Below are 19759 nucleotides of genomic sequence, written 5' to 3'. Positions count from 1 at the left end.
GCCCATCAGTAATGGACAAGACTTATTAAGACAAGAGAGGTTATCAACTAAGATTATACTTAAGAGTTCCTTTTCATTTGCCTTTATCACATTTGGTCCCCTCCATCCTCAAGCCCCATTCTCCTACATGCCATCTCCTAAAGACGGGAAACCTGAGTTTCATTAACCCACATTACAGGTGAAAAGATTTCCAAGAGATTTTAGTATCACTGTTGTTACCTTTCTCTAGTATAACTTTAGCAATTCAAAGGAAAAAAAGGGTAATAATATAGCCTTAGACCTTAATATTTCAAGCTTTAATCACAATCTGTGCATTTTCTAATTGATTAAAATTTTATTTGCTAAAAGTAGTTCTAAGAGGGAAGTGTATAGTGATACAAGCTTACTTCAGAAAACAAGAAAAACCTCAAACAACCTAACCTTACACCTGAAGCAACTACAGAGCGAAGAACAAACAAAACCCAAAGTTAGTAGAAGGAAAAAAAATCATAAAGATCAGAGCAGAAATAAATGGGATAGAGACCAAGAAAACAATAGAAAAGATCAATGGAATTAAAAGTTGGTCCTTTGAAAAGCTAAACAAAATTGATAAACCTTTAGCCAGACTCATAAAGAAAAAGGGGAGAGCGCCCAAAGCAATAAAATGAGCAATGAAAAAGAAGTTACAACCAACACCACAGAAATACAAAGGACCATAAGAGACTGCTACAAACAACTATATGCCAAGAAAATGGACAACCTAGAAGGAATGTACAAATTCTTAGACAGATACAATCTCCCAAGACTGAACCAAGAAGAAATAGAAAATATGACAGACCAATCATAAGTACTGAAATTTAATCTGTGATTTAAAAACTCCCAACAAACAAAAGTCCAGGACCAGATGACTTAACAGGAGAATTTTGCCAAATATTTAGAGAAGAGTTAACATCTACCCTTCCGAAACCATTCCAAAAAATTGCAGAGAAAGGAACACTTCGAACTCATTCTATGAGGCCACCATCACCCTGATACAGAAACCAGACAAAGATACCTCCAAAAAAGAAAATTACAGGCCAATATCACTGATGAACTTGGATACAAAAATCCTCAACAAAATATTGGCAAATCGAATCCAACAACACATTAAAAGGATCATACACTATGATCAAGCGGGATTTATACCAGGGATGCAAGGATTTTTCAATATCCACAAATTAATCAGCGTGATACACCACATTAACAAACTGAAGAATAAAAACCATATGATCATCTTAACAAATACAGAAAAAGCTTTTGATAAAATTCAACATCCCTTTATGATAAAAACTCTCCAAAAAGTGGTCATAGAGGGAACATACCTCAACATAATAATGGCCATATATGACAAACCCACAGATAACATCATACTCAACAGTGAAAAGCTGAAAGCATTTCCTCTAAGATCAGGAACAAGACAAGAATGTCCACTCTTGTGGACACAGTTTGTCTTTTTTTTAAAGTTCCAAACATAAGCTATATCATATGATATTTATTCAACACAGTTTTAGAAGTCCTAGCCATGGCAATCATAGAAGAAAAAGAAATAAAAGGAATCCAAACTGGAAAACAGGAAGTAAAACTGTCACTGCACATGACATGACAATATACATAGAAAATTCTAAAGATGCTACCAGAAAACTACTAGAGCTCATCAGTGAATTCGGTAAAGCTGCAGGATACAAAATTAATACATAGAAATCTGTTCCATTTCTATATGCTAACAATGAAAGATCAGAAAGAGAAATTAAGGAAACAATCCCATTTACCATCACATCACAAAGATTAAAATATCTAGGAATAAACCGACCTAAGGAGGCAAAAGACCTGTACTCTGAAAACTATAAGACACTGATGAAAGAAACTGAAGGTGACACAAACAGTTGGAAAGATACACCGTGTTCCTGGATTGGAAGAATTAATGTTGTTAAAATGACTGCACTGTCCAAGGTAATCTACAGATTCAACGTCATCCCTACCAAATTACCAATGGAATTTTTCACAGAATTAGAACAAAATTTTTAAAAATTTGTATGGAAACACAAAAGACCCCAAATTGCCAAAGCAATCTAGAGAAAGAAAAACAGAGCTGGAGTAATCAGGCTCCCTGACTTCAGACTACAAAGCTACAGTAATCAAAACATATGGTACTGGCACAAAAACAGACATATAGATCAATGGAACAGGATAGAAAGCCCAGGCACCTATGGCTAATTAATCTATGACAAAGGGAGAAAAGACAGTCTCTTCAATAAGTGGTGCTGGGGAACCTGGATAGCTACATGTAAAAGAATGAAATTAGAACATTCTCTAATACAATGTAAAAAATAAACTCAAAATGGATTAAAGACCTAAATGTAAGATTGGATACTATAAAACTCCTAGAGGAAAACATAGGCAGAACACTCTTTGACATAAATCACAGTGATATCTTTTTGGATCCATCTCTTGGAATAATGGAAATAAAAACAAAAATAAACAAATGGGATCTAATTAAACTTAAATGCTTTTGCAGCAAAGGAAACCATAAAAAAATCAAAAGACAACCTACAGAATGGGAGAAAATATTTGCAAGTGATGCGACTGACAAGGGATTAATTTCCAAAATATACAAACAGTTCATACAGCTCAATAGCAAAAAAACAAATAACCTATCAAAAACTGCGTAGTAGATCTAAATAGACACTTCTCCAAAGAAGACATACAGGTAGACAAAAGACACATGAAAAGATGCTCAACATTGCTAATTATTTGAGAAATGAAAATCAAAACTACAATGAGGCATCACCCCAACACTGGTCAGAATGGCCATTAAAAAGTCTACAAACAATAAATGCTGGAGAGGGTGTGGAGAAAAGGGAACCCTCCTACACACTGTTGGTGGGAATGTAAATTGGTACAGCCACTTTGGAGAATAGTATGAAGGTTCCTTAAAAACTAAAAATAGAGCTACCATATGATCCTGCAATCCTACTCCTGGGCATATATCTGGGGAAAACCATAATTCGAAAAGCTACATGCACCCAAACGTTCTTTGCAGCACTATTTACAATAGCTAAGATGTGGAAGCAACCTAAACGTCTACCAATAGATGAATGGATAAAGAAGATGTGGTTTATAGTTACAATGGAATATTACTCAGCCATAAAAAAGAATGAAATAATGTCTTTTGCAGCAACATGGATAGACCTAGAGATTACCAGACTAAGTGAAGTCAGACAGAGAGAGACAAATATCATAAGATATAGCTTATATGTGGAATTTTAAAAAAAAAGATACAAATGAACTTATCTACAAAACAGAAATAGGCCCACAGACATAGAAAACAAACTTACAGTTACCAAAGTGGAAAGGGAGGGGGGGATAAATTAAGAAGTTGGAATTAATGTATAAACACTAGTATATACAGAATGAATAATAAACAAGTCCTACTGTATAGCACAGAAAAATACACTCAATATTTTGTAATAACCTATGAGGGAAAAGAATCTGAAAGAGAATATATATATATATATACACATATATACATATATATATATAACTGAATCACTGTGCTGTACACCTGAAACTAACATGACATGCAAATCAACTACACTTCAATTTAAAAAAATAAAAATGTTTAAATTAAAAATAATTTATTTGCTAAAAAATAATCATTTGCAATACTTTAAAAAATAATCTTAGGAACAATGTGAATATTGAAAATCACAATTTGATGTAAAATAAAACAATCTGATCACTATGTTTGAAGAGATGAATTGCTCGATGATCACATGAACCCAAAGTAGGAATCTCCAAATGAATTATCCTTTGCAGTTTGTCAGTAACAAGCAGAATCAAATGTTATGCACACGTAGGCCTAGTCTACCTTACCAGAACTTCAAATTGTTTCTCATAAGCAATCAGTTAAAATATTCTTAAGGTATAGGTTCCTTACGTTAAAAACTTTTAAAAGAATAATTTTAAGGACTATAATTTTCTCCAGTATTTGAAAAATTTATATCATTTAGTGGCATGTCACAATTGTCAAAATAATTAATAAAATTAAAAAAAAACCTCACCTGAACTGGATCAAATTCTTCCTTGCTGCTTAGTCTTTGAGAGTATATACTAACAAAAATAAAATTTTAAGGTTAAAAATATAGCTGGCAATAAAATTGACCATCTTTTTATATCTACTTAAAATTCATACGGTTCTACACAAATACTTGAAAACATATGGAATTCTAAGTAACTCTCTTCATTCCAGGGTCATAATATTACTGAGTTTTCTAAAAATTATATTATTACAAGAGAGACATTTTTATGATAAAGAAAGTGAAATTGTGTACAAAAAACTTAGCGTGGACATTTGGTCATTTGATAAAGGTCTTAATAGTTTAATAATATTATAACAGCCGAACAAATAAAAACTGAAGCTTAGAAGGATAAATCCTTTGTACATTTTCCAATGAATAAAAGAGTGTTGATAGTAATCCATTTAAATACCTAATAATATATAACTTAGCTAAAACCTACTTGTTTTCTACATCATCAATGCAGAGGTTAGACGGTACACAGTGAGGCGACATTGGAAGTTCTATATCATGCTTTCTTAGAGGCATTTTTATGTCTCTATTCATATTCACGTGGATTGGTTTTCTCACAGTTTCTATAATGAAAAAAATTACAATTACAATTTATAAAAAATTATAAGAATAATAAAATCTTTTAAAAGCATTGTTTGATATACCATGTTCATTAAATAAATGTACATTTTAGAAATTTACTGAAACCACCTATATTCTATTGATATATATGCTAGAAGTCATTACAATACTATCATAGTAAGTCAAATCATCTCTTTTTCTTCATCATCTTATATATTCCTCCTGAAAGGGGCTCTACTTATTCACTTCTATTTTTTTCTTCCTCCAAGACTTCCCTGACCCCCAGACTATATCAGATGTTGTCTGATACATTCCCATAGCGCTATATAAGTCCTCTATTATAGCACTTACCATAGTTTGTAGTACTTGATTAACTCTATTTCTCTCACTAGATTTTTAAACTTTATAGAGCAGAATCCTTGTCTCTCTTTATAGAAGAAGTCTCTATTTTGTCTGTTCAGTACTTTTGACAACTCTTCTGTGAAATGCTTTTACACATGCACCAACTATGTAGTTCTAGTGGAGACTTTCTATGTTATAAAACCCTGCCTTTCTGGAAAAAATAATGGGTACCCATCTGACCCAAGAAGAATTAATAATTGTTCCCTCTGGTTATAAGTAATTGTTCCATGGCAGCGTGGATGGGACGGGAGCCTGGGGGAGAATGGATATATGTGTATGTAGGTTTGAGTCGCTTTGCTGTGCACCTGAAACTATCACAACATTGTTAATTGGCTATACTCCAGTATAAAATAAAAAGTTAAAAAAATAAGTAATTGTTCCAGTGCTGGGCCCTGGCACCAGTAGGGCAAGGCAACATCCCTCCAGTGGAATTTTTTAAAGTTCAGAACCAGAGAAACAAACCTCAGTATTTCCCTGGTAGCAAAACTAGGAGAGATGAGCAATATTAGTTTTTTAAGGTAATGTTTTAAGCCTCAATGATGAAGACAGTCTGAGAGAATGAAGCTAATATCTGAAGTGAGAAAGAATCTTGGCTGTATTCAAGTCCCTGATTTAAGCAGTCTCTGAGGCCCAGCTGCACCACAGCCCTTCCTTTTAGTTAAGTGGCTTGGTCCATTCAAGGCTGCTGTAACAGAATACCATAGTCTGGGTGGATTATAAACAACAGAAATTTATTTCTCAGTCTGGAGGCTGCGAAGTCCAAGATCAAGGCACTGGCAGATGTGGTGTCTGGTGAGGGCCTGCTTCCTGTTTCACAGACAGCCATCTTCTCACTGTGCCTTCAGATGGTAGAAAGGGAGAGAGAGCTCTCTGGGGTCTCTTTAATAAGGGTACAATGCTATCTATGAGGGCTCCATCCTCATGACATTATCACCTACTAAATGTCCCTCCTGAACCATCACATTAGGTATTAAGATTTCAACATATGAGTTTGGAGTGGGGGGGGGGACACAAACATTCAGTTCATAACATTAAATAAGTATATATTTTTAAATGTCTGTTGTTTGCAGCCATGAGTCCTCACTAATAAAATCTTGCTTTTGTAGGAGAGTAAAAATATCTCTATCCTCTACCTTTCTAAACTCCCAGCTGGGGCCCCTGTAACAAAACAGGGATTAACAAGAGGAAAGCATACAAACTTATTTAATATAGGTTTTACATAGAAAACTTCAAAAGAAAATGAAGACCCAAAGAAGTGTTTAAACCTGAGCATTTGAATGCTAGGTTTGATGAACAATGGAAAGTCATGAAGAATGTGACAGGACAAAAAAAGGGTATGAGCAAAGTGTAGTAAACTGGGGGAAACAGCAGTCCTGTTCATTTAGATTCCTCTCAGTGCCCCTCTGTCTTGGAGATAAAGATGCTCCTTTCTTCCAGGTATAGGGTACCTCTCACATGAGAATCCTTCCTGCACATGCTGCTTCTCAAATTCCTTCAGCTTAAAATATTCAAAATGCCAAGGTGCCATATTTTGGGGTATCGTGTCCCGACCTTGTCACTTTCTATTCTATTCCCAGCATCCAACACAATACTTATGGTAGGTATTCAGTAAACATATGTTGAATGCATAAGTGAAAAGAAAGTAAGGGAGAAAGAAAATACATAAAGATAAATTCATCATCGGACAGCACATGCAAGAGAACAAAACTGGAACCTTATCTTACACCATACACAAAAATCAACTCAAAATGGATTAAAGCCTTAATTATAAGACCCGAGGGACCTCTCTGGTGTTCCAGTGGTTAAGACTCCGCACTCCCAATGCAGGGGGCAAGGGTTCGATCCCTGGTCTGGGAACTAAGATCCTGCATGCCACACAGTGTGGCCAAAAAAAAAAAAAGTAAAAATTATAAGACTTGAAACCATAAACCTCCTAGAAGAAAACATAAAGGGTAAGCTCCTTGACATCCATCTTGGCAATGATTTTTTGGATTTGACACCAAAACAAAAGCAACTAAAGCAAATATAAACAAGTGAGACCACAATAAACTAAAAAGCTACTGCACAGCAAAAGAAACCATCAACAAAATGAAAAGGCAACCTATGGAATGGGAGAAAATATTTGCAAATCATGTATCTAATAAGGGGTTAATATCCACCATATATAAAGAACTCACATAACTCATTAGCAAAAAAATACACAATCTAATTTAAAAATGGGCAGAGGACCTGAATAGACATTTTTCCAAAGAAGACATACAAATGGCCAACAGGTGCTCAACATCACTAATCATCAGGGAAATGCAAATCAAAACCACAATAAGACACATCTTCTCATACCTGTCAGAAGGACTATTACCAAAAAGAGAAGAGATAACAAGTGTTAACAAGAATGTGGAGAAAAGGGAACCCTTGTGCACTGTTGGTGGGAATATAAATTGGTGCGGCCACTATGGAGAACAGAATGGAGGTTCCTCAAAAAGTTAAAAGTAGAACTACCACATGATTCAGCAATCCCCCTTCCAGGATATATAGCCAAATGAAATGAAAAAAGGATCTCGAAGACATATCTGCACTCCCATGTTCACTGAAGCATTATTCATAATAGCCAAGATATAGAAACAACCTAAATGTCTGTCAATGGATGAATGGATAAAGAAGATGTGGTATATACATAAAATAAAATATTCTTCAGCCCTGAGAAAGAAGAAAATCCTGCCATTTGTGACAACATGAATGGACCTTGAAGACATTATGCTAAGTGAAATAAGCCAGACAGAGAAAGACAACTATGGCATGGTATCACTTACATGTAGAATCTTAAAAAAAAAATGTCAAACTCATAGAAACACAGAGTAGAAAAGTGGTTTCCAGGGGCTGGGGATTGGAGAGTAGGGGAAATAGGGAGAGGTTGGTAAAAGGGCACAAACTTTGAGCTGTATGATGATTAAGGTCTGAAGATCTAGTGTAAAATGTGGTGACTATAGTTGATAACACTGTATTATATGTGAAGAAAATAAAAGGTAAATTCAACAAACAGATTTACAACAAAAGCTTTTATTCACAAAGTCCATGAAAAACGTATTTACTTTTACTACAGTAGAAGTTTTTTACTTGTGTAAACTGCCATCTGTGGAGGGAGAAACAAAAACGGCAGAGAAAGGAAAAGAGGGGATACTAAACAGTATGATCAATTTCTATCCATCATTTATGAACTCTCTTACTTCTTTAAGCTCTCATTTTAGCATTTATTTTAAAAAATTAAATATCAGACACAAGTTCCCTTCAGAGAGGAAAAAAATACTCTGATTAAACTTTTTATTTACTTAAAGAATCAAAGTGCATGCCAAAAGGAACTTTATTTTGAATTATAAGACTACCATAGTTAATACCCCAGGAATGCCTAAGAAATTATTCATATTGCGAGATAGGAAACTGATCATTGAGACAAAAATCCTTTCAGCTCTTCCTTTCAAACAAATTCTCTAAATAGTATAAGATAGTAAATACATTTATTTCCTGCTCTTTAGCTAAACTTTGATAACTATTTGCCTAGACAGAATAATGTAATAACTGAAACAGCTGCACTGTAATAAGTCTAACTATACCTTATAAAATTAATTTTATATAACACTTAACCTAAAAATAAAAGTAAATGGATTAAACAACAGATTTTAAGCAAAAATTAACAAATCTTATTTAACCAGGCAACCAAGTTTTAAAATTAGTTTACTTTCCACATCCTTTGAGTTCTAATATTACACTTATTAGAGAACTAAATCTTATAATCACATCAGAATCAAAACAAAATGGTATTAGAAAAACTTACTTACCAGGTGTTTTCTTCTGGCAAGATATCTGATTTACCATATACAGGTTAAGGAGGTCTAAACTGACAGTAGAATTTTTGACAGGGGATGAAACTCCCAGTAATTCCATTTTTGATTTTAACCTTTTCTTTTCAAAATATTCCTAAAGTAATTATAAATAAAAAGTTATTGCAGCAACTATATGGTTTCAGGCAGAATCAAAAATAATAAAAAGCAATAATACAATCAAATAATTGACTTGATATTTTTATATTCTTGTGACACACACTTTATATGTTTACAAATTAAAATCAATCATGATAACTTGCAGTTTGCCTAAAGAGTCTAAATTTCACAGCCTCTTATCTTTCTTTTGTTAAATGTAATACTTTTAAAACAGAACTTTATAAAGCCATTCACAGGTATCAAAAATTATCTGAATGTAGAAAGTTTTAAAAAATCTGATAAAACAAATCTGACAGGCTAAAAATTTGTTTTTCTACAAAGTGTGCTATTCTATAGATATAAAAATCCTTAAAGATATTCTCAGCTGGGTGCCATTAAAAGTCAACTGAGATGAGAAGGGGGGGGGGGGGAAAGCAGCTATGTGAGAAATAATCTGCAGCCAAAGGCAATTTAATTCCCTTTGTTATACCTCCATGACTACATTTTTTTTTTTAAACCAGACTTGTACATAATTATCTTTTTTCATCCAGCATTTATTTTCTTCTTGGTTGTTTGAACTTAATTATTCTTCCTTATCTTCATTCTTTTCTTTCAGATTATATCCTTAATTTACCAAGTTCAAAGGCATTTATTTGTTTAAAATTTATTTATTGAGCAACTACTATGTACTAACACTATAACAAATTGTGAAAACATCTTCTCTTAAATTAATAATTCATAATACACTGCCATAAACGTTATTATAAATGTGAGATATCAAAAATGAGGAAGGTCCAAGATGGCAAAAAAACTAAAGAGGAAGTATCGCTTTTCCAAGAAATTAAAGCTCTTTCACATTAACCTTTCAGAATACCATTAATTATAATAGACTTTTATACTGTAGACTTAGACTTAAGATTGTAAAAATCTTGTAAGAATTGTAAGAAACTTACCAGTTCTCAAGCAACAAAGTAAATGTCATGTTGTTATGCAAAATTAACAATAAACATATTTGTTTATAATTTGTTTCAGTGATTTGCAATCCCAAATTGGACTTAAATGTCTTAGAAAAGATCACACTATGGTTCAGCAATGAAATGACAGTACCTTCAGGATGTAAATATTTTTTCCCCTTGAAAAAACTGACTATGGATCTTATAATTGATAATATTTTAGAATTAAGATGTTATTTCTTAAGGCAGTATACTTTGTGATGAATAAGACTATGGTGAGAGAGACAATGACACAAATAACTACAACACAATGTGATAGGAGATATTATAGGATCTACCCCAAAAGGGTAGTCAACCTATGGGTAGGTGGTGGGAGGTCAGGCAGAGAAGGAGAGGGAAGGTTTCTTATGAAATTATTTCTAAGGTAGATGGATGAGTCAAGAGTAAGCCAGAGTATAGAAATATAAGGTTCTAGGAATAAGGAAGAACAGTACAATGACTATCTACAAAGCAAGTAAGTCTTTATTTCAGGGGACACTGTGCTGAAGAGAATGGATCCTCATACTCTAGATATCATGATAACCTCTAATCTTTGTGTTCCCAGAAAGAACAAAGGTATGTGACTGATTTACTTGACAAGGTTAGGCTCAATTTTTCTATCAAGTTTCATTTGGTAGAGACAAATAGAAAATAATTAGAAGATAGTTAGAAAACCTCAGGAAATAATCAATTTTTAACTTGATAATAGCCGTTTAAAAGAAGCAGCTAGAGAGACAGGAATAGAATCTGGACAATGTGTTGAAGAAAGCAAGGTAAGCTTGTTTCGAGATAAAGGGGGTGTGCAGTTCTCCAAATGGAGACTGTCCACTTTATGAAGTGTTGAATGGTTTGTTTATATCTCACACACCTACAAAAAGAAAATATGGAGGTAATGGCAAACTGCAGGAGATAATGACATACTAAAGTAGGTTGGACTGAAAAACATCCTTGGAATTGAACAACATGAAGTTCAATTTCAGCATTAGCAAGAGCTGTATAGTGGAGTGTACTGAGAAGCGAATGGGAGATAAGAGGGATGGGCCATAGCAGAAAAGGGAAAGGATCCAGAGAGAGCTTTTACTTGTTTCAACAGGAGAGAATTGAGTATGTATGATATCGATGCAAAACCTCCAGTTGACCCAGAATGGTTGAAGATACAAGAAAGGGGTGAAGTAATTGATGCAGTGAAGTCCCTGAGAAAGCAGAAGTAAATGGAATCCAGATCACAGATAGAGAGACCTTGACAAAAGGAAACTACTTCCTTAGTTACAGGAAGGAAAGAGAAGATGGCTGAAGATATAAGATGATTTATAGAACTGGTGATAGAAATTTCAGATAATTCTCATCTGATAGTTTCTATCTCCTTTGAAATATGAGAAAAGGTCATCTAATGAGTATGAAGGGATAAAGAACAGGGTTGGGGAAGAGAAGCTTGAGGAGACAAAGGAAGGTATGAAATTTTCAAAGAATAAGAAAGTGACATGACTAGAGATCAACACTTTGGGAAAGGGCCGTGAGTCTTTTTCTTTCTTATAAATATTCAAAAGAATGATCCAAATAGAGTTAGATTAGTTTTTGAAAAATAGTCTGGGTACAGATTACATTCATAGATTATTTAGTTATTGAGTGCCTATGTTACACACAATTCTAGGCACAGGAGATACAGAATGAATAAAAGTGATAAGATCCCTTTTTTATGAATATATGTTAATAGGGGGTGGGGGAAGAGAACAGACTCAAGAAATATATAAGAAAATACCAGACTTTGAAAAGAGTGATGAATAAGAGAGAGTACTGAAGAGAGAGTAACTGGAGGGTGGGGAGCTATTTAGATGTAGTGATCAGAGAAAGCCAGTCTAAGAGATACTTTAGCTGAGACCCAAGATTGACAAGCCAGACATAAAACTATCTCAAGGGAGAATATTCCAGAGAAAGGGAAGAAGAGTGGCAGAAGGAAGCTCAGTGTGGTTGAAATACAATGAACAATAGGGCGAGTAGTAAAAAATAAGGTCAGAGAAGCAGGCTGGATGCAGAATCTTCAGGTCCTTTTAGATATGTTTAAATCAGATTTATTCTAAAAGCAATGAAAAATAATTGAGGCTTTTAAGCAGGGAAATGATAAATTCTGGTTTGTGCTTTAAAAAGAATCATACTAACTGCTGTGTGAAGAATAGAATACAAAAGAGTAAAAGAAAAAGCAGAAAAAATTTTTGATAAATTCAATGACATTATAAGTAAGAACTTTCCTTCAAAGATATCATTAAGAAAGTAAAAATAAAAGCTACGGAGTACACATATAACTGACAAAGAATTCCTAAATGTATAAAGACACAATAAGAAAAAGACAAAGAACCCAAAGAAAAAAAATTTTAAATACTTGGAAAAGCACCTCATGAAACAGAAAACCTGGAGACACAAGAGGGAAGAGATATGGGGATATATGTATAGCTGATTCACTTTGTTATAAAACAGAAACTAATACACCATTGTAAAGCAATTAGACTCCAATAAAGATGTTAAAAAAACCCCCAAAAAACAGAAAACCTGAATGAAAAGATAGGCAGCTTCATTAGTAATCAAGAAAATACAAGTTAAACTTACAATAAGGTATCATTTCACTGAGTTAACAAATATCCTGCTTACATCATAATCACTCCCTTGCTTTTCTTTAAATTTTACCACCTTTGAACATATTTTTACTGTTTTGGAACTTTTTGTAAATGGAATCTCACTGCTTGTATTCATCTGTGAGCTGCTTCGCTTGCTCAACGTTCTGTTTTTGAGATTCATCTACATTAATTACATTCTGATGATACATTTCATGGCTATACCATTACCTGGGTAGGCCACAATTTGCTTAACCGTTCTACTGCTCCTGAATGTTTGGGTGCTCCCTTTTCTCTCCCCTGTACCCTGTCCTTCTTCTTCCTCTCTTTCTCCTTCTCTCTTTCTTTTTTTTTTGTTTGCTACTTAACAACAACGATTCAAACAAGCATGTACATAAAGTACACTTGTGGAAGTTTCTCTGGGATATATACTGCTCAGTTGCAAGGCATATACATGCTCAACTTTACTATGTAATACAATCAATGTAATAATTTAAAAAAAAACACTAAAAAAGGTAGGAAATAGGTTATAAGGTCATTATAGTACTCTGGGCAATAAATAGTACTCTGGGCATTATAGTACTCTGGGCAATAACGATGTGGATCAGGAGGCTAACAGTACAGTTAGTGAGAAGTGATCAGACTTGGGATATACTGGAACTAGATGACAACAAGAATCATCATGATCCTTAACTCTCTGCCTGAGCAAAATGGGTAGCTAATTAAGCTATCTACAAGAAGGAAAAAGACTAAAGAAAGATGGTCTTCCAGTTTCACTCAGGTGAATTTATTAACCTTGGAAAACTGCTCCAAAAGATCACTGTTCTCATAAGGCTATGAGACACAATAAAAATATATTTTCTTTACCTTTTGCTTTCTCCTTTCCTGCTTGATCAGAACTCTGGTCCTGAAAAGGGAAGCATGATAAAACATATAATGATTAAAGAAATAGTCTCTAAAATAATTGCCATTTTAGCTGAATTGAAGACTTGGAATTAAAATCTAAAAGTGTAGTGACAACTGTGAAAATGTTCTTAAATTATTTGTAAAGTATATATACTGCTTCACAAAATTTTCCCAGATAGAAAATACAAGAACTAATAAAAAAGACTCTAGACCTATGATGAATAATTAAGCATAAAATAAACCTGTTATAAAAAACAAGATAAGTAGAGAAATAAATGCACTGGAAAGAATGTATCACTGAAACATTCTCATCTGATAGCAATATTCTTGGTCAACACTGCTATTTTCTTTGCCTTTCTTTGTATTTCAATATTCTACTGAAATCAACATGGAATAGAGAGAAGATCAAAATCTATATAGGATCTAAGGAAATGTTAAGTTTATTATTAGAGCAACTTCAGTTACCTTAATATATCAGCTATGTGTACCTGAAACCTCACAACTTCTTTAAAAAACAGGTATTCATTATGGATGTGCTTCAAACCACATAATCTTTGTGCCAAAAACTGCACTGAAACCCAATGGTAATGTGGTATTTAACAGTTATAAAATATTTGCTCTATTAATAATAGCAGAACGCTATAAAACATTGATAATATAGTCAGATCTACACAATATATCTTTTGGATATACATGAAACTATGCTCTCAAATTCAAGATTTGTGCAAGAATTATAAGTAAAATAACAAAATGTATTTTAGCTATATGAGATTATGTAATAATAACATGAAAATAAAATTGCTAATAATGAGTACCATAAATCTTGTACCATTCTAGATACTCCAGAATCTTTACATGTATAAACTCATTTAATCTTCATAGCAACTCTATAAGGTAAGTTCTATTTTTATCCCCATTTTACTGATGAAGAAACTAAGACACAGAGAAGTTAAGTAATTTGCCCAAGGTCATACTGCTAATAAGTGGTAGAACCAGGATTCAAATCCAAGAAATCTAGCTTTAAAATTTTTAACCACTGCCTTTTACTGCCTGCCAAGTATACCAACTGTGAATATACAAAGCTGTTCATTTTTCCAAATGCTTTTCATAAACTACATGAATGATGGTTACTGAATATCCCCAGACTCTGACACTTTATTTTTTTTAATAAATTTATTTATTTTTGGCTGTGTTGGGTCTTCGTTGCTGTGTGCAGGCTCTTCTCTATTTGCAGTGAGCGGGGGCTACTCTGCATTGTGGTGCGCAGGTTTCTCATTGCGGTGGCTTTCCTTGCTGCGGAGCATGGGCTCTAGGGCGGGTGGGCTTCAGTAGTTGTGGCACACGGGCTCAGTAGTTGTTGCTCACGGGCTCTAGAGCACAGGCTCAGTAGTTGTGGCGTATGGGCTTAGCTACTCTGTTGCATGTGGGATCTTCCTGCACCAGGGATCATACCCGTGTCCCCTGCATTGGCAGGTGGATTCTTAACCACTGCACCACCAGGGAAGTCCTCTGCCACTTACTGAACTTGTTCTTTAACATATTTCCCAATAGTATGTCTTAAATTGACTATTTTGAGGTCACTGAACAATAAATCCAATCTATTCTGCTCCATGCAGCATAAGTATACTGTTGGCATTCAAACTTTACAAAAGAAAAAGGAAACAAATTACACTTCATTAACTCATTAAATGCTAAGGCTAGAGAGGACCTTTGGGATTAGTTTATTCTCCATCATTTCAAAACTTAAAAAACTTTGGCACAGAGAGAAAAGTGACTTTCCAAAGTCAGAAATGTAAGAAGTGATAGAAGCTGCAATAACACTAAACAATCCAGATTATAAAGAGAAAAAAGAAATATCAATTGTATAAGCAGTTCCCACATTATAAAGATCAACAGAATTAGGGATAAGTCAAAGTTTAAATACAGTCTTAATATATGCATAAATCAACTGAACTTATTCCAGGCTGATTTTCCATTATCCAGGACATTATCTTATGACTTTCACCAAATTCTATGTACTACATAATCCCTGTTCCTATTTGCCTAAGAAAAAATTAATTAGGAATTCAAGACCAATTGCTAGATCAGCTTACTAATCACTAAACCACAGTGAAAGTAAAAAAGGATCCTGATGTATAAGTCAAAGGTAATTTCTTAAACAGAACTTTTTAGACTATTATTAAGGCACCCAATGCTAGTAAACAGTAAGTACTCTATGTCTAAATGTTTTACTGGATATAGTCACTTTCAATTACCTATATTAAAGAAGAATATTGCATCAGTTAGTATTCTTAGTTAAAAGAAATGAAAGCATCTTTGGTTAATTTAAACAGAAAATAAATTAAAAGGAAATTGGATAAAACTACAATAAGATATCATCTCACACCGGTCAGAATGGCCATCATCAAAAAATCTACAAACAATAAGTGCTGGAGAGTGTGTGGAGAAAAGGGAATCCTGTTGCATTGTTGGTGGAAATGTAAATTGATACAGCCACTATAGAGAACAGTATGGAGGTTCCTTAAAAAACTAAAAATAGAACTACCATACGACCCAGCAATCCTGCTACTGGGCATATACCCTGAGAAAACAATTATTCAAAAAGAGTCATGTACCACAATGTTCATTGCAGCTCTATTTACAATAACCAGGACAGGGAAGCAACCTAAGTGTCCATCGACAGACGAATGGATAAAGAAGATGTGGCACATATATACAATGGAATATTACTCAACCATAAAAAGAAATGAAATTGAGTTATTTGTAGTGAGGTGGATAGACCTAGAAACTGTCATACATAGTGAAGTAAGTCAGAAAGAGAAAAACAAATACCTTATTGCTAACACTATATATGGAATCTAAAAAAAAAAAAGTTCATGAAGAACCTAGGGGCAAGACGGGAAGAAAGATGCAGACCTACTAGAGAATGGACTTGAGGACTTGGGGAGGGGGAAGGGTAAGCTGGGACAAAGTGAGAGAGTGGCATGGACATATATACACTACCAAATGTAAAATAGCTAGCTAGTGGGAAGCAGCCGCATAGCACAGGGAGATCAGCTCGGTGCTTTGTGACCACCTAGAGGGGTGGGATAGGGAGGGTGGGAGGGAGGGAGACACAAGAGGGAAGAGATGTGGGGATATATGTATATGTATAACTGATTCACTTTGTTATAAAGCAGAAACTAACACACCATTGTAAAGCAATTATACTCCAATAAAGATGTTAAAAAAAATAAAAATAAAAAATAAGTAAATTCTCTTTGAGTATTGATATAAAAAAAAAAGGGGGAAATTGGATAGCCAATAGACCTGCCAAGAGGGCTGAGGAAGCAGATTTGGCAACTGGCAAGAACAAGGAAGTTGAGGCAGCTGTGGGGTCACAGTCAAAATTATGCCATGATTAGTCTCATAAAGACACCACTGCTGGCACTGGTGAACACTGGACACCACTGACTGCACCATTTCTACACCTGGACAATGAACAACAACTTCTTCTGGTATCACTGGCATTACTAACCCTGAAAACTCAATGCTGCTGCAGATCCTACAACTGCCTGCAACTACAATAGGTGCCCTGTAGGTCTTATTTCTTTGGGTCACTAACCTCTGATTCAAGGTACAGGACAAGTACATCAAGGTCTGAGCTTAGATCATATGCCCATTCACGAGCAGCAAAACAGGCTGAAACAGGTATCTGGGTTGTTTTTTTTTTTTCCAGATTCTATAGACGTAAGTGGGGTGTGCCCATCATCAAAATTCATAAAGTGAGAAATACCTAAGGCTTAGAAAAGGTGCTCAGATTTTGGGCTGCCAAAGGGTACAAAGTCCACTAAAGAGATGTTGTACAATAAAGTTAAAATAGTTGACAATCAAAAAGTGATTTTTTTTTTTTACAGACAAGCAAAAGCTAAGAGAATTCAGCACCACCAAACCAGCTCTACAACAAATGCTAAAGGAACTTCTCTAAGTGGGAAACACAAGAGAAGAAAAGGACCTACAAAAACAAACCCAAAACAATTAAGAAAATGGTCATAGGAACATACATATCGATAATTACCTTAAACATGAATGGATTAAATGCCCTAACCAAAAGACATAGACTGGCTGAATGGATACAAAAACAAGACCCATATATATGCTGTCTACAAGAGACCCACTTTAGACCTAGGGACACATACAGACTGAAAGTGAGGGGATGGAAAAAGATATTCCATGCAAATGGAAATCAAAAGGAAGCTGGAGTAGCAATACTCATATCAGATAAAATAGACTTTAAAATAAAGAATGTTACAAGAGACAAGGAAGGACACTACATAATGATCAAGGGATCAATCCAAGAAGAAGATATAACAATTATAAATATATATGCACCCAACATAGGAGCACCTCAATACATAAGGCAACTGCTAACAGCTATAAAAGAGGAAATTGACAGTAACATAATCATAGTGGGGGACTTTAACACCTCACTTACACCAATGGACAGATCATCCAAAATGAAAATAAATAAGGAAACAGAAGCTTTAAATGACACAATAGACCAGATTGATTTAATTGATATATATAGAACATTCCATCCAAAAACAGCAGATTACACGTTCTTCTCAAGTGCGCACGGAACATTCTCCAGGATAGATCACATCTTGGGTCACAAATCAAGCCTCAGTAAATTTAAGAAAATTGAAATCATATCAAGCATCTTTTCTGACCACAACGCTATGAGATTAGAAATGAATTACAGGGAAAAAAACGTAAAAAACACAAACACATGGAGGCTAAACAATACATTACTAAATAACCAAGAGATCACTGAAGAAATCAAAGAGGAAATAAAAAAATACCTAGAGACAAATGACAATGAAAACACGACGACCCAAAACCTATGGGATGCAGCGAAAGCAGTTCTAAGAGGGAAGTTTATAGCTATACAAGCCTACCTAAAGAAACAAGAAAAATCTCAAGTAAACAATCTAACCTTACACCTAAAGGAACTAGAGAAAGAAGAACAAACAAAACCCAAAGTTAGCAGAAGGAAAGAAATCATAAAGATCAGAGCAGAAATAAATGAAATAGAAGCAAAGAAAACAATAGCAAAGATCACTAAAACTAAAAGTTGGTTCTTTGAGAAGATAAACAAAATTGATAAGCCATTAGCCAGACTCATCAAGAAAAAGAGGGAGAGGACTCAAATCAATAAAATCAGAAATGAAAAAGGAGAAGTTACAACAGACACCGCAGAAATACAAAGCATCCTAAGAGACTACTACAAGCAACTTTATGCCAATAAAATGGACAACCTGGAAGAAATGGACAAATTTTTAGAAAGGTATAACCTTCCAAGACTGAACCAGGAAGAAACAGAAAATATGAACAGACCAATCACAAGTAATGAAATTGAAACTGTGATTAAAAATCTTCCAACAAACAAAAGTCCAGGACCAGATGGCTTCACAGGTGAATTCTATCAAACATTTAGAGAAGAGCTAACACCTATCCTTCTCAAACTCTTCCAAAAAATTGCAGAGGAAGGAACACTCCCAAACTCATTCTATGAGGCCACCATCACCCTGATACCAAAACCAGACAAAGACACTACAAAAAAAGAAAATTACAGACCAATATCACTGATGAATATAGATACAAAAATCCTCAACAAAATACTAGCAAACAGAATCCAACAACACATTAAAAGGATCATACACCACGATCAAGTGGGATTTATCCCAGGGATGCAAGGATTCTTCAATATACGCAAGTCAATCAATGTGATACACCATATTAACAAATTGAAGAATAAAAACCATATGATCATCTCAATAGATGCAGAAAAATCTTTTGACAAAATTCAACACCCATTTATGATAAAAACTCTCCAGAAAGTGGGCATAGAGGGAACCTACCTCAACATAATAAAGGCCATATATGACAAACCCACAGCAAACATCATTCTCAATGGTGAAAAACTGAAAGCATTTCCTCTAAGATCAGGAACGAGACAAGGATGTCCACTCTCACCACTATTATTCAACATAGTTCTGGAAGTCCTAGCCACGGCAATCAGAGAAGAAAAAGAAATAAAAGGAATACAAATTGGAAAAGAAGAAGTAAAACTGTCACTGTTTGCGGATGACATGATACTATACATAGAGAATCCTAAAACTGCCACCAGAAAACTGCTAGAGCTAATTAATGAATATGGTAAAGTTGCAGGA

At 34.4% G+C, this 19759-nt stretch overlaps 1 protein-coding gene across 1 annotated transcript in view; it reads right to left on the bottom strand.

Moving 5' to 3' along the window:
* Positions 1-17057, bottom strand: part of C10H12orf40 (chromosome 10 C12orf40 homolog) — a 73303-nt gene extending 56246 nt beyond the window's left edge. Inside the window, 5 exon segments of the mRNA XM_036866019.1 lie at positions 4080-4128; positions 4537-4669; positions 8903-9041; positions 13509-13548; positions 16861-17057. Of these exon segments, the coding sequence (XP_036721914.1) occupies positions 4080-4128; positions 4537-4669; positions 8903-9041; positions 13509-13548; positions 16861-17057 (558 nt within the window).
* Between the last annotated feature and the right edge of the window lie 2702 nt (positions 17058-19759).

This window comes from Balaenoptera musculus, chromosome 10, assembly GCF_009873245.2.
Source record: "Balaenoptera musculus isolate JJ_BM4_2016_0621 chromosome 10, mBalMus1.pri.v3, whole genome shotgun sequence".
Lineage (NCBI taxonomy): Eukaryota > Metazoa > Chordata > Mammalia > Artiodactyla > Balaenopteridae > Balaenoptera > Balaenoptera musculus.
This window is presented reverse-complemented; position numbering and strand designations above follow the sequence as displayed.